This window comes from Vombatus ursinus, unplaced genomic scaffold, assembly GCF_900497805.2.
Source record: "Vombatus ursinus unplaced genomic scaffold, bare-nosed wombat genome assembly UNPS02012156.1, whole genome shotgun sequence".
Taxonomy (NCBI): domain Eukaryota; kingdom Metazoa; phylum Chordata; class Mammalia; order Diprotodontia; family Vombatidae; genus Vombatus; species Vombatus ursinus.
Genome location: NW_020951934.1, coordinates 3978243 through 3993136, shown reverse-complemented (window position 1 = coordinate 3993136; position 14894 = coordinate 3978243). Strand labels below are relative to the sequence as shown.

General features: G+C 45.9%; 1 protein-coding gene across 1 annotated transcript in view; it reads left to right on the top strand.

Annotated features, from left to right (window-relative positions):
• Positions 1-14894, top strand: part of DSCAML1 (DS cell adhesion molecule like 1) — a 491654-nt gene that overhangs the window by 458249 nt on the left and 18511 nt on the right. Inside the window, 4 exon segments of the mRNA XM_027857517.1 lie at positions 874-1020; positions 3314-3469; positions 7380-7519; positions 11092-11245. Coding sequence (XP_027713318.1) covers positions 874-1020; positions 3314-3469; positions 7380-7519; positions 11092-11245 — 597 coding nt within the window.

The window sequence follows — 14894 nt, the reverse complement described above, 5'->3', positions numbered from 1 at the left end:
TCAGGCCAAAATTCTATCCATTGGCCCTATTTCTGTCCTTCTTGGACAAATAGAATAAGTCTAATCTCTATTCTAAGAGACAGCCCTTCAAATGTTTAAAGGAAGTAATTGTGCCATCCTAACTCTTCTCTTCTCTAGACTAAATATCCCCAGTCCCTTCAACAAATCCTCATGTAGCTTCACATCAAGGCTGCTCACCATCCCAGCTGCCCTTCTTAACATCCTCCAGCTTCTCAGCATCCTTCCTGAAGTCTAGTACCCACAACTGAACACAAAGCTCCAGTTGTGGTCTGCCCATGGTGAACTACAAAAAGCCCTTCATTCTAGACATCACATTTCTCATAATGCAGTAGCTTTCTTAGCTGCCCTAGGACCCTATTGAATCATATTGAGCTTGCAGTCTACTAAAATCCCCAGGTCTTTTTTGAGATGAAATGCTATATAGCCATGCTTTCACCTAGCTCATACCTGCGGAGTTAATTTTTTTAAACTCAAATATAAGATGTTACATTTGTCCCTATTAACTTTTATCGTATTGGATGAATCCAATAATAGTCTAACATGAAGATTGACAAACTATGGCTCAAGGGCCAAAGCAGGCCTGCTATCTGTTTTTTTTTTTTATTTCATAGTTTGTCAACACCCCTGGTCTAACCTGTTGAGAGATTCTTGGTTCATTAACCTGTAAGCCAATGTGTCAGCTGTTTGTCCTCCTCAGTTTTGGGACATCTGCACATCAGATAAGCATGACCTTCCCTAAGGTCTAACCTAAAGATGCACTGATGTAGCTTCATGGAGATGACTGGCTTAATTGTTTTATTCAATGACTCCACCATCCCTCAGTCTAATTCCCTTCCTATTCCCCCTGCCCAGTGCCTAGCCAGCCTCCTGAGAATGTCCGAGCCCTGTCCATCACTTCTGACGTAGCTGTCATTTCCTGGTCAGAGCCACCACGAAGCACCCTCAATGGCGTCCTGAAGGGGTATCGGGTCATCTTTTGGTCTCTCTACATGGATGGGGGTGAGTACATGGGGATTTCAGTTTTTAGCTGGTGAGCAAAGAGGGTGGGTATTGTCTTCTATGATTAGACTTGCATTTCTCATCCAGCTGGGAAGGAGGGGATCATGCATGATAACAATCCCTGCTCTGCTCCATTCAGTGTTCTAGGTGGGACTAGATTATTTTAAGGGCTGGAAGATGGTCCACTCAAGGGCTCCTTATACTAATCTCAAGGCCAGGCCAGGTGGAAATGAGTATTAGTTTTATATGCCATAATAATAAGAAATAATGGCCAAGAAAATCCAAAGTGTCATATAATTCTTCCAAAATTTTCTATTTGCTTTTGAATAAACACTTTGTCTCCCACCTCCATACCTTTGCACTGGCTGTCCCCCATGCCTGGAAAACTCTCCCTCTTAACCTCTGACAAGCAGAATCCCTGACTTCCTTTAAGAATCATCCCAAGCACCATCTCCTCTAGGAGGCCTTTCCCAGCTGTTAGTATCGAGGGCTACTTTCCATCGACTCTGAATTTATCTTATATATATCAACTTATGGATATGTTGGTTCGTCCACTGGAATATTGACTTCACCCACCTCATGAAAGAGAGGTGACAGACTCAAGAAGTAGAGTAAGACATATGTTCTGGGGCATAGGTAATTCTGTGAATTTGTTTTGCTTGACCATGCATATTTGTTATGAGGGTTTTATTTTTCTGTCTTTTTTATTGTTCATTGAGATGGAGGTGAAAGAGAGGAAATAAATGCTTGTTATTTGAAAAAATAATAAAATTAATTGTAAACAAAAGAATGTTAGCTTCCTGAGGTAGGGATTGTTTTTGCTTTTTCTTTATATCACCAGTCTTAACACAGTGCCTGGCACATAGTAAGTATAAGTGCCTGTGGATTGCTTGATTGATTGATTAAATCAATGAATGAATTTTTTTTAACAAGCATTATTAAGTGTGAAAGGCACTTTTGCTTGACATTGGAGATAAAAGACAAAACATTAATCCCTGCCCTCAAAGAGCTTACATTGGAGGGTATGACATCTAGACAGATAAGTAAATACAAGACCATAGGAAGACCAAAGAGCAGTAATAACTAATGGGATAGAGAAAGGTGTCTTGTAGGATATGACACCTGGATTGCCTCCTTGAAAGAAGCAAAAGATTCTTACAGGCTGAGTTGAAGAAGAGTATTCTGGGAACAGGAAGCAGCCTGCATAAAAACACAAAAGTGAAAGATGGAATTCCAGTTTTGGGAAACGATAAATCCGCCAGATCAACTAGAATGTAGTATGTTTGAAAGGGAAAATATTATGAAATCAGTCTTTGCAAGGAGGCCAGAGTCAGACTGTGAAGGAGTTAAAAGCCAAATTGAGGAATTCGTATTTTATTCTAAAGGTTCTAGGGATCCATTGAAGCTTCTTGGGCAAGGGAGTGATATAGTCAGTCCCATGCTTTATTGGCAGCTATATGGAGAAAGGATTGGAGAGGAGAGATTGGAAGCAGAGAGACAAATTAGGAAACCATTGCAATAATCCAGGAGAAAAGTGATGAAGACCTTTCCAGGTTGAGCTTCTGAATTATCTTCTCCCAATACTCAAATAAGTTTTCATTCCCTAATACTCACTGGTTCACAATGCATAGACCTGGTGCAGAAGCATGGGAGATTGCTAGGGGAAGACCAGCACGAGATTGGATGTTTGCTACGAATCACCCACAAAATGGATGACCCACATGCAGATAATTGGGAGCTGACTGTTTTTACACCCAAACTGTGCACACAGCCAAGTTCTGGGTTTTGGTTTTCCCTGTCTGAGACCCCACTTATTGTCTAAGCAGCTGCCCTAAGTTCTTTCTTCTGTAAAGAAATGGGAGACCTGAAAATTGTTCCCCGAATAGATGTTCTGTAACTTTAGGGATGGGGGATATGGGTATGGGAGGAAGCCCTATTGACCTATGGAGTGAGAGTCAGTCAATGGGAGGTTAAAGTCCAGACCACAAGGTTCTGCTTTTCCAGGCCAGCCCTTTTTTTGCCAGCTATGAGAGCAGAGGCCCCAAGGATCTCAGACCCTACACTCTGACTCTCCAGTCGCTGTGTCACTGCTCCTTTCTCAAAGCAGGGATCATCAATATAAGCACAAAGACCAAGCTGGAATTTGGGCAATGCAGAGAACGTGGCACAGACTGGTTTAGCCACAGACTGGTCCACTTGAAGTAGGAGGAAGAGAATTGTGGCCCAGGCTCTGAGACTGGTGACAGAAGAGCCTCCCACAACCTCCACTCATCTTGTGTCTCTCTTTCGGCAGAGTGGGGGGAAATGCAGAACATCACCACCACACGGGAGCGGGTGGAGCTCCGGGGCATGGAGAAGTTCACCAATTATAGCGTCCAGGTACTGGCCTACACCCAGGCTGGGGACGGCGTCCGCAGCAGCGTGCTCTACATCCAGACCAAGGAGGACAGTAAGTGTCCTTATCCCAACATGTGCGCACATACACATGCACACATGTACACACGCACACACATACACTCTCACCTTAGCTACTGTACCCAAGACAGCCTACCTTCAGCCTTAAGCCCTTTGCAAGGGCAGAGATTGTACAGCTGTGGACTGGCCTGACAGACCAGTCATCAGGAAGCTGTAAGGACAGGCCACATTTGAGTAATCAGAGTGAAGGCAGAGTTCTAGTCCCTGAAGGACAAAGTCATGCCTAGGGTATCAGCCATTCAATCAGATTCAATCCAACAAGCATTTGTTGAGCATCTGCTGTGTGCTGGGCACTGTACCAGGTGCAGGAGATGCAAAGGGAGGATGGAGGGAAGCAGGGTTAGATAAGTATAATGCAAGGCAGGAAGGAGTGAAATAAAGGAGAGATGGAGAGCAAAATGTGGAAAGGGAAACCTTTTTTTAACTTAGGAGATCAAGGAAGTCTTCGTGAAAGAGGCAGTGCACAATCTGAGCCTTGAAAGAAAAGAATTCTCAAACACAAAGAGGAGGAGTACATTCTAGTCATGAGGAGTGACCTACATAAAAGTACCTTCATTCATTTAGCACCTTCTAAGTGAAAGGCACAATTCTAGGTACTAGAGATAGAAAGGAAGCAAATAAGCATTTATTAAATACTTACTGTGTGCTGGACACTATGCTAAATGCTTTACAAATATTATCTCATTAGAACTCACAACTGTAGGAGATAGGTGCTAGCATTATCCTTATTTTACAATTGAAGAAACTGAGGCAGACAGAAGTTAAGTGACTTGCCCAGGATCACACACCTAGTAAATGTCTGAGTCTGGATTTGAATTCAAGTCTTTCCTGACTCTAGGCCCAGCACTCTATCCCCTGTGCCACCTTGGAACTAAGCCTGTGATTTCATAAGTGTAAGGAATTCCCAGGGGAGGAAAAGCCTTGTATCAATACAGGTTGGCATCTTCTATGAAATCAATCATCTTATAGAGATGGCTAGTGTGCTGAGTCATTGTCACACAGGCAGTATGTAACAGAGACCCTGCTTACTGGACCAAAATGCCTTTCTACAAAGATGAATGAGACATGGTCTGCATCCTCAATGAGCTTACAATCTAACCCTAATATTTATGCAAGGGCACAAATAACTTCAATGCGAACTAGAATCTGACAAACACATGAGTGGAACAAAGTTCCTTGAGAGATGCCAGAAAGAATTATTGTGAGCTGGAGGCAACAGGGGAAATCTCATGAGAGAGGGAGCACCTGGCTGTAGCTGTGGAGGCTAGGAAGGATATTATGTTTTTCCCCCACCACCCAATAACATGCCAAATAAGAGAGATTCAGAGAGGCTAGAGAGTTCAGACCCCACCTGAACTGAGACTCACATATATTCAGCCAGTTCAAAATCAGCCCCTATCACCATCACTCAGGCGTGGGGGAGGGGTCTGCCCCTGCTCTTCTCCACAGGCCTGCCTCTTCAGAACTGCCCCTGGTGCTCACTGTACCTGGATTGTACCTGGATCCAAATGGGGGGGGGGGGAGCACCATCCCTGAGACCTGCAAGACTGACCTTCAGATTAAAGTTGTTTCCCTTTCTTTCTACACATCCCTCTGCTGACATCTCCCCATTCTCTAGGGGGTGCAATATTAACAAGCCCCACTCTTGCTGCCATTATAACCCCACCTGTTTGGGCTTCATGGGGTTGGGGCCCAGCCAAAAGTACCTAAGCTGCTGGGCAGCAGATGCTGAAAGGTCCATCAAGGTATTGTTGGGATAAGCTGGTCAAGCACATTAGGGGATTAAGGTCACAGATGTTCCAAGTCAATTCCGAGCTCTCCCACCCACCCTACCCCCACCTTGGGGAGCAGAAGCTAAAGGCAGCTCCTTTCCTTGATGCCTAAGGGCTGACAGAAATTGGGGTGCCTGAGAACAGAGTGAAAAGGAGAGGCTTCCTTCCCCAGGCCTGACACCATTCCTGAGCTAGAACCTGTCAAGAATGTAGCCCTTCTTTCCTTCCTGAAGTCAGAGCCTCAACCGTAGTGCCCACATAGCGGGGTAACCTCATCTTTACACTGTTTCACTTGACAAGGAAGCCCTCCCTTTCCCCAGGAGAAGCCCAAAGAACTAGACCCCTGCCTCAAGTCCACTCACTCTGACCATTTACTGGGCAACCCACATGTGAGTTGGATAGGAGGTGGTTGTGAGGAAGGTTGGAGAGAGAGGAGAGGAGAGAAAAACAAGAAGAAAGATCAAAAAGAATGTGTTAACTCATTGCAACCATTGAATTAGAATCTCCTGATTCATAAGATCAAAGATCTTTGACCCTATGACCATGAGACTTTAGAGAGATCATACATCATAATGTACAGATGGAATGTTGGCTTTGGAGTCAGAAAGCCATGGTTCTAATCCTGCCTCAAACACTCACCAGCTGTGTGATGCTGGGTAAGTCACTTGACCTCTCTGAGACTCAGTTTCCCTAATCTGTAAAACAGAGATGGTAATAGCATCTACCTCCCAGGATTGTTATAAGGATCAAAGGAGATAATGTAAGTAAGTCAGGTTACTAATTTTAAAGCGCTAAGTAAATCATAGCTATTACTATTTCTTCCAACATCCTGGAGGCCCAAATTGTAAAGTGACTTGCCCAAGGTCACACAGGAAGTAAGTGGCAGAATCAAGATTCAAACCCAGGTCCTCTGGCTCCAAATCAAATGCCCTTTCTGATAGGCCACATTCCTAGAAAAGTAGATCCTGCTCACCCAGGTTCCCAAGTGACCGGCAGGGAAGGGAAGCAGAGACTCCAGAGACTGCACTCCGGGGAAAATAGCAGTGGTGGGGGCAGCGAGGTGGCACAGTGGATAGCGCACTGACCCCGGAGTCAAGAGGACCTGAGTTCAAGTCTGGCCTCAGACCAAACACTTGACACTTACTAGCTAGGTGACCCTGGGCAAGTCACTTAACCCCAATTGCCTAAAAAAAATTAAAAACATTAATAAATAAAATAACAGTGACTGCCACTGACCACAAACTCTTCCATCTAAGAGCTGAGTGAGGGGAAAGGTAGAAAGTACCCTGGGGACCCGCCACAGACAGGCAGGCAGGCAGGCAACAAAGGTTCCCTGCACCTACAGACTGAAAAGTCCTAGGCACTCTCAATAAGGGAGAACAAGTAACTCAACATGTAATCCCCCACAGGGTGTAGAGAGCCTGGGGGGCTCAGAAATTGTGTTGGTGAGTTGGAGAGGGCTAGAGTACTCTTAGCAGGCTCGTCTGCAGGGAGTGACCCTGAACTGTGGTTTGACAGGGAAATCTCAGTGGGAAAGGAGGTAGGAGGAGGAAAGAGACCGTTGCTGGCCTGTGGGCAAAGGCTCGACAGTAAGAAGAGGCAGCTACATGGTGCAGTGGATCGTGTGACATGCTTGGAGTCAAGGCAGACCTGAGTTTAAATCCTGCCTCAGATACTTACGAGCTCTATGACCCTGGGCAAGTCACTTAATCTCTCTCTGCCTCAGTTTCCTCATCCTCAAAATGGATATAAAAATGGCACCTCTCTCCCAGGATTGTTGAGATGGTCCAATGAAATAACATATGTAAAGTTCTCGATGAGCCTTAAAGTGTTATATAAATGATAGCTGTTATTATTATTAAAGGGGGAGAACCACAAGAAAGCCAGTTGGGTCATAATGGCAGATGAAACCAGAGACAAGGAGGGCAGAGCGAGCAGAGCCTCATTGTACCCCACAGTCTCCTCCTGACCTCACGCTGCCCCCAGCCTCAGCCTGGTCACTGCCACACTTTGCAAACTTGGAAATGTTAGGTAGATGTCGGTTGTTACTCTTATTTCCCAGGGAGGCACTTCACCCTTCCCTGGGCTAACCTAGCCTTCTTCCCCACTCAGTTCCCGGACCCCCTGCCGGAATCAAAGCTGTCCCTTCATCGGCCAGCAGCGTGGTCGTATCCTGGTTGCCTCCCGCCAAGCCTAATGGGGTGATCCGAAAGTACACCATCTTCTGTTCCAGTCCTGGGTCTGGACAGCCGGTGAGTGAGCCTTCGGGAATGGCCCAGCTGAGCTTTGCCCTCTAAGTACAGTCAGAGGCCTGGTATTTCTAGCAGGACAAGGTGACCCCTTGAGCTGCCAGAGAGGGAAGGGGAGAAGAGCAGGCTTGCTGGGGGAAGGGAAGGAGCAGCAGGAAGAAGGGACAGAGCGTGTCCTGCAGCCAACTAGGTTGCCACTAACTAACAGATGTGCCTCTGGGAACCGCCCAAGATTTTATCCTGGATCACATTTATGATCCACGTGATTAACTTAAATTCCATGTGCCAGAGGGTCACAGCCAGATGGGGAGGATGCAGGATGAGCCCAGGTTCTCCAGAGCCCCTATGCAGGCCTCCAGGGTTACACAGGCCCAGAGAATCCGTAGCAAGACCAGAGGTCTGACAGATCAGCACTGACTCAGATACAGTGACATCTGCATTACCACATCTTCTGGGACAAAGCAAACCAACCTAGCCTGGACTTTGTGGAGAAGGGAAGGGATCTGGGACAGGGCAAGGGAGGGAATACTGGGGGAAGTTTCAGTCTCTTCAATACTGGGTCAGTAGTAGCCATGACTAAGGAAGAAATGATGGTCAAACTAAGGTATGAACCTAAGAAGGGAGTCAAGGCCTGGGCCTGCTTAAAGAGAGACCTGCCCCCTAGACTCTGATATCTAATCACAGAGGGGCAGGGAACGGGGGAAGCTGAGGAAAGAAGCCATTGTGGAAAGACACAGGAATGATTCCATGAGGGGCCAAGAGGGCTGGGGACCCAGCACGCCCTGTCTTCTTCCTCTGTTCCCTCTAGGAGTGATGGGAAGTGCATCCAGGTCCCAGACCACCTCCTTGGGCCTTTTGTATTATTTTTGCCTTTTCTGAGTTACAAAATGAATAGTTGGAAAACATCCTCTTCATTAATAGAACAATCACCGCACACAATGTGGAAAATCCTAGGACTAGAGAGCAGGAATCTTTCCCATTTGGGCCTTGAGCTTCTTAGGCCCCAAGATGGCAACTGAGTCAGGAGATACTGACCTCAAAGCATTGAGGCAGGAGCCAGTGGCCTCTATGTGTCTTTGTTAAGTCAATGTGAGCATATATTGGAGTCCATGTGTATGTGAGGTAACATGCATATGACTCTGAGAGTGTGAGTGTATTAGATGAGTGTGTGCAGAAGTATATGGTACATGCGTATGAATGGATCTACTTGCCAAGCTGTGTTAAATGGAAACGGAGCCACCCAGGGTAGGGCCAGAATGGCTCTCAGTGATACAGGAGTTTTAACCCGATGCTTTGAAAGGTAATTTCAAGGATAAGAAAGGAAGCTCTGGTCAAAGACAGAACAGCCAGGATCTGGCTGAGCTGCTACCATCACCTTTCCCAAGCCATCTGTATTTTCTATAACCTGGGCACAGACAGGGTCTAGAATTCAGGGCTGGGGAACCTGCAGCCTCAAGGCCACATGTGGCCTTCTAAGTTCTTGGATGTGGCCTTTTGACCGAGTCCAAGTTTTATAGAACAAACCCTTTTATTAAGGGGATTTGTTCTGTGAAGTTTGTATTCGGTCAAAGGGCCGCACTTGAGGACCTAGAGAGCCACATGTGGCCTCGAGGTCGCAGGTTCCCTACCCCAGGACTCTAGATACTCACAAATAAATGGATATACATGTTTGTACAATCGCAGATACACATGTGCCCACAAATACATCTATTCAAACAAATATGCAAACATTCAAGAATATACAGGTGCACGTATGTGACAGCAGCACCTCCAGGCCTGCCCCCTGCCTTGCAGGGCCCTTCTGGGCCAGAAGCCATGCTCCCCATTAGAAAGGCAGCAAGGGAACTCCTCCCAGTGCTGGGGAGGCCAGCGGGGACTGGTCTTGCCCTGGACTTCCCCACCAGGGCCACTAAAGAGGACTTCAGATCAAAAGGACTGTGTTCCTCTTCCCTCCCCCTTTCAAAATCCACTAGGTCCTTTAAAGCCGGAGGCTCTGGCCCATGTATGTGCCTAGGCAGCTGAGCAGGAAATCACCTTTACAATTGGAGCATGGAAAGTATCCTCCCACACCCTCACCCCACTGGTGTCTGTCTCTCACTATATACATGTCTGACCATGTCTGCATCTCAGTCTGTGCCCAGGCTGTGTGTGTGTGTGTGTGTGTGTGTGTGTGTGTGTGTGTGTGTATGCCTGAGCTGGGTCTGCACGTGTGCCCATGTGCGTGTGCCAGAGGCTGTGACTGCAGAGATAACTAATTATTCTCTCCCTCTGGCCCTACTACCCCCATCTGTTCCTTGGGCTGGTCCCCCTCCCCAGCCCTCTGTGCCAATTTCAAAGGGTCCCTGGCACCATGCTCCTCTCCCTTCCCCACGGCTGACCAAAAAATAAAATAAAATGAAAGCCAGCCCCATCCCTCCTGTGCCAGGGAAGAGGTTGACAGGAGGTCTGCAAACTGGTGCTTATCAAAAGCTCCTTCTCAAATTCATTTCAATATCTGAGCCACTGGTTTCCAAGGCAACATAATCTTTTCATCAAAGCAACTGGTAAAGCCACTGGGATCTGATATTGTTTTGTTGGCAACTTGTCAAAACTGTCATTTGGTTAAAATATATGTGTGTGTATATATATATATGTATACATGTACATATATAACATATGTAGAATGTCTATGGAGATCTATAGTGCAGCTAATAATAATTATTAAAGTGCTACTGAGCGAGGACCTCTCCTTTCACTTCCTTGTTTCTTCCCCTCCAAAGGTTTGTTGCTGGAAAAATGAAAGGGTAGTAATTAAAAGGTGGGACCAGGGGACGTAGCTCTAATGCAGAAAGAGGCAGCGGCTGCTGTCCTGAGTTCTGAGCTCTTTTCTTCTGAAAGGAGATCTCTTAATTCCCCTTCTCCACATTCTCATCACACATGCTTTCTAGACCATGAACCTACACACATAATCCATATGCCCGGAGACCGTGACAGGCCCCCAGTCAGGGGTCACTCAGGTGAATTTGACGTGCCTGTCATTGCCTTATAGGATCAAAGACTCTGGAGCTGGGAGGGATCATTGACTCTAACCCCTTGAATTTACAGATAAAGACAGAGAGTGACTTGGTCAAGGTCATACTGCATATGCAAAAAAGCAGAATCAGAGGAGCTGGGTTTAGTACAAAATGAGGGGTTTGGACTAGATCACTTGAAGTCCCTTCCAGTTCTAGAGCTCCTATGTCCCACCTTAGAGACCCCAGCCCTCCAACTTCAGATCTAGGACTTTTCTAATCATCAAGACATCCCCTAACTCAGTTCACCCAAGCAGGCCAGGCTGAGTGCCCATGGGTTCTGGCCCCTACTGATTCCTTTCCGGCTGGGTGAGTGCAAACAGGACAGGTTGCCCTTAGATGGATGCCTTCTTGAGGAGTGTACACACACACACACACACACACACATACACACACTTTCCAGGCTAGCTGAGTACCCTCTATGTCCCAGGAAAGAGGAGAAAGTCAAAGGTTTGGGGTCCTAAGTGATCAGCCCTGTTAATCTCTTTCCTCTCCTATCCCAACCCTCCCATTCATCCCACCCAGGCTCCCAGTGAATACGAGACAAGTCCAGAGCAGCTGTTCTACCGGATCGCCCACCTGAATCGAGGGCAGCAGTACATGCTGTGGGTGGCGGCTGTCACCTCTGCTGGCCGGGGTAACATCAGTGAGAAGGTCACTATCGAGCCAGCTGGAAAGGGTAAGGATTATCTGGGAGAGGAAAGAGAGGGGCGGAAAATGTTGCCGTGGAAAGTTTCAGAACCCCCCAATCAGGCAGTCTTCCCTTGTGCACGCGCGCACGCACACACACACACACACACACACACACACACACACCAGCCTCCCCCCACAGCTCCCAGCCTGAGCAGCCTTCCTTACATACAGAAGGCGCTGTCTGTCCTGCTCCATGAGCATCTTGTTCCAGATACCACCTCTGGGCTGATTGGAGCTCAGCCCTTGCCTGCGTCCGCAGGGAGGCTCTGCTGCCCCCTGACTCCAGGAACCCCTCACAGCCACCTGCTCCAACCCATGACTGGTTGCTGCTCTTCCTCAGAACTCCCATCTCCAGCAGAACCGGGCAGGGCTGGAGTCGTGAACCCCTCTTTTCAATTCCCAGGCCTCATTCCACCCCCATCCTCCACATTTTGAACATCTGGCACCATTCTCACCTCCCCCAGCCTTGTCTACCCAGGACTGATCTCCCCACCCTAGAGAATGGGAGCATTTTACACTGCTTTTTGCCAAATAGAGTTAGCTGTAAGATATCAGAATTGGAAGGTACCAGTTACAGTTTATAAAATACCGAGTCCAATACCCTTGTTTTATAAACTAGGAAATATCCCCTTTCCAACTCTTGTTCTCAGAACAGTTACCAGATCAACACTACCTTTCCTGGAAAGGACATGACTACAGTCCCTACTTCCTCCAAATTCCCTGTCCAGGATGCTCCTCCTTGGCCACTTTCCTATGTTGATTGTATTCTCCTATTAGAATATTAAGATCCTTGAGGGCAGGAAATGTTCTGGTTTACTTGTATTTATATCCTCTGCACTTAACACAGTGCTAGGGCACATAGTAAGTACTCAATAAATGTTTCTTGTGTTCATTTATTTTTTATTAAATTTGTTTATCTTTAGTTTTCAACATTCACTTTTATAAAATTTTGAGTTCTAAATTCTCCCCCTCCAACCTCCCCAAGATGACATGCAATCTAATATAGACTCTACATGTATAATAAATGGGTTTTTTATTCATTCATTCACTTACAGCTACTGAGTGGTAGTTGAGAATTCAAAGAAATTCCCCATTTTAAGAGTCCTAGTCCTTACCCCCAAGGGCAGCTAGGTGGCAAAGGAGATAGAGTGCCACCCCTGAAGTCCAAAGAACCAGAGTTCAAATACTAGCTGTGTGACTCTGGGCAAGTCACAACCCTCTTGCCTTGGCTTCCTCTTCTGCAAAGTGAACTGAAGAAGTAAATGGCAAACCACTCCAGTATCTTTGCCAAGAAAACCCCACAAGGGGTGACAGAGAGTCAGACGTGACTGAAAAACATCAAACACCACAGCCCTTACCCCCACACTCGGTCTGTGACTACAACTCCAATAGCTACACTTTTGACTTCTCCTTGTCATGAGGCATCTTCCTCAGCCTCCCTGAGCCCTCCTCCCAGTCCTGTCTCCATCCTCAAAGGTGGAAGTAGAACACAATGCAAACAAGCTGAATCAGCCAGTGCCAAGCCCTATGTAAGCACCGGGGATACAAAGTAAGGCAAAGGCAGTTCTTGTCCTCAAGGAGTTTGCATTCTAAAGGGGATCATATAATAGCTAGATACATACAGAGTAGATGGACGGTAATAGGGCAAGGGAAGGCACTAGCAGCTAGAGGACTGGAGAAAGGGAAATCTGAGTTGAGTTTTGAAGGAAGCCAGAGGAAATGAAGAGGTGAACCTGGAGGAAAAGCATTCTAGGCATGGGCCTGGGGTCCAGGACAACATCACTTCCCCGGGCCAACACCAACCCTTTTGTCAAACAATTGAACCATCATTTATTAAGCGTTTACTACGTTCAAGTTGCTAGGCTTGGTGCTGGACACTGCACCCCCACCCACCCACCCAAATACTGTTATTCGGTCCCTGACAACTTCCCCTCCCTCCTCACAACTCTTTTCTAGATAATCTCTCCTTTCTAAGGGAAGGGAATTCAGTTCATTTCAATAAGATTTATTAAGCACCTGTTATGTCCAGTGCACCCAGTGCTGGGTGCTGGGGGAAATACAAAGTTTAGATAAAGTGCCTTTCCTCATGAAGTTCATACTTTAAGAGGACATGTTGATACATAAATGCTGATATTACAAAATAATATAATTGTAATGACATAAGAAAAGTACAAAAGTTATGTTAAGTGAGATCTCAGGAAGAAAAGATGATCACCAAATGAGCAGGCCAGGGAAGACTTCACTGAGGAGGAGGTAGCAGAGCACAGCCTTAAAGGGTCCTTCCATACTGAAAATATTCTCCCCAGTGGTTCAGATTACAACCCATTCATGCTTCTCATCATGTGCTGACATTTCTCTGTCTCCTTCCATCAATACTCAACAGGAGTTCTACTCAACCTGTGTGAAGCCTTCCTCTAGATCAGGGGGTATTCACCTCAGATCCAAGACCTCCTAAGGGGCCCAGGAACTTGTATAGAAAAAAACACATCTTTAATTTTGCTAAACTTCTAACTGAAATTTAGTATTTTCTTCTATTTTGAATGTAGGCAACAAAACCAGACTGACAAAGAATCCATGACACATTAAAAGTTAAAAGACCCATGGTCTCCATCTCTTGCTAAAATGTAGACACCAATGGAGTACATTGTCCATCCATGTGGTTTAGAAACAGTTGAAAAATTACATGATTCTTAGTACCCTCTATCCCCTATCTATCTACTTCTGTTACCATCACTCAAAAGGATAAAGAACTGAAGGTCATTTTGTGTCTTTGTTTCATGAGTTGCCCTGGCCAAAGAATTAATTACCCAGTTTTCTCACTAGTGGCAAGTATCTCAGTTCTTAGCTAGGCTAGCCTTGGACAACAGACACCAACTGTCACCACAACCATACTTGAAACCTTTCCATCATGGTAGAATCTGCCAGGGCTTGAGCTCCAATGGCATACCAATTGAGAATCCAGGGTCATTTCCATGACGTAATGAGACATCAGAGTAGGACTTTGGACATTTACAGGAAAAAAAGAAATAAAGTTTTTCCTCTCTATCTTCCATTCTCACCATTCGATCACCTATTAGCCATGGCACCACTCTTCTTTGATTCCTTTTTTCCCTCAATTATAATGATTTTAAAACCTTTTTGTTGTCCTTAGCTTTCTTAACTAGTTTCGGCTCATTCTGAGCACCAACACTCCTGACAATGGTTTTCCTTCCATCTTCTGTACTAACTTTTAAAAAATCTTATGTCTTTGGAAATTCTGAGAGTTTCTCATCCTTTCTGGACTGAATCACTGTATAGAATTTGAAACCAGGAAATCCTACCTGCCCTTTCACTGAACCTTTTGAATTCTACAAAAGCTAGGGAGCCTGTCAAACCATGCCCAGTTTTCCTCAATTTCTCTATGACAAATAGTAAGATGGTATGGTAACTTCTTCCTAGGGGTCTCATCATTTCTATTTCAACAGCTAGTTCCTACTCATTGGTGAGAAACAGGACCAGAATAACATTTCCTGATATTGCTTCTTCCCTCTTCTGCAAGATGAAATTATCATTAAAGCAAGGCAAGAAACCACTAGCCTTTCTGCTTTGGAGAGAGAGAGAGAGAGAGAGAGAGAGAGAGAGAGAGAGAGAGAGAG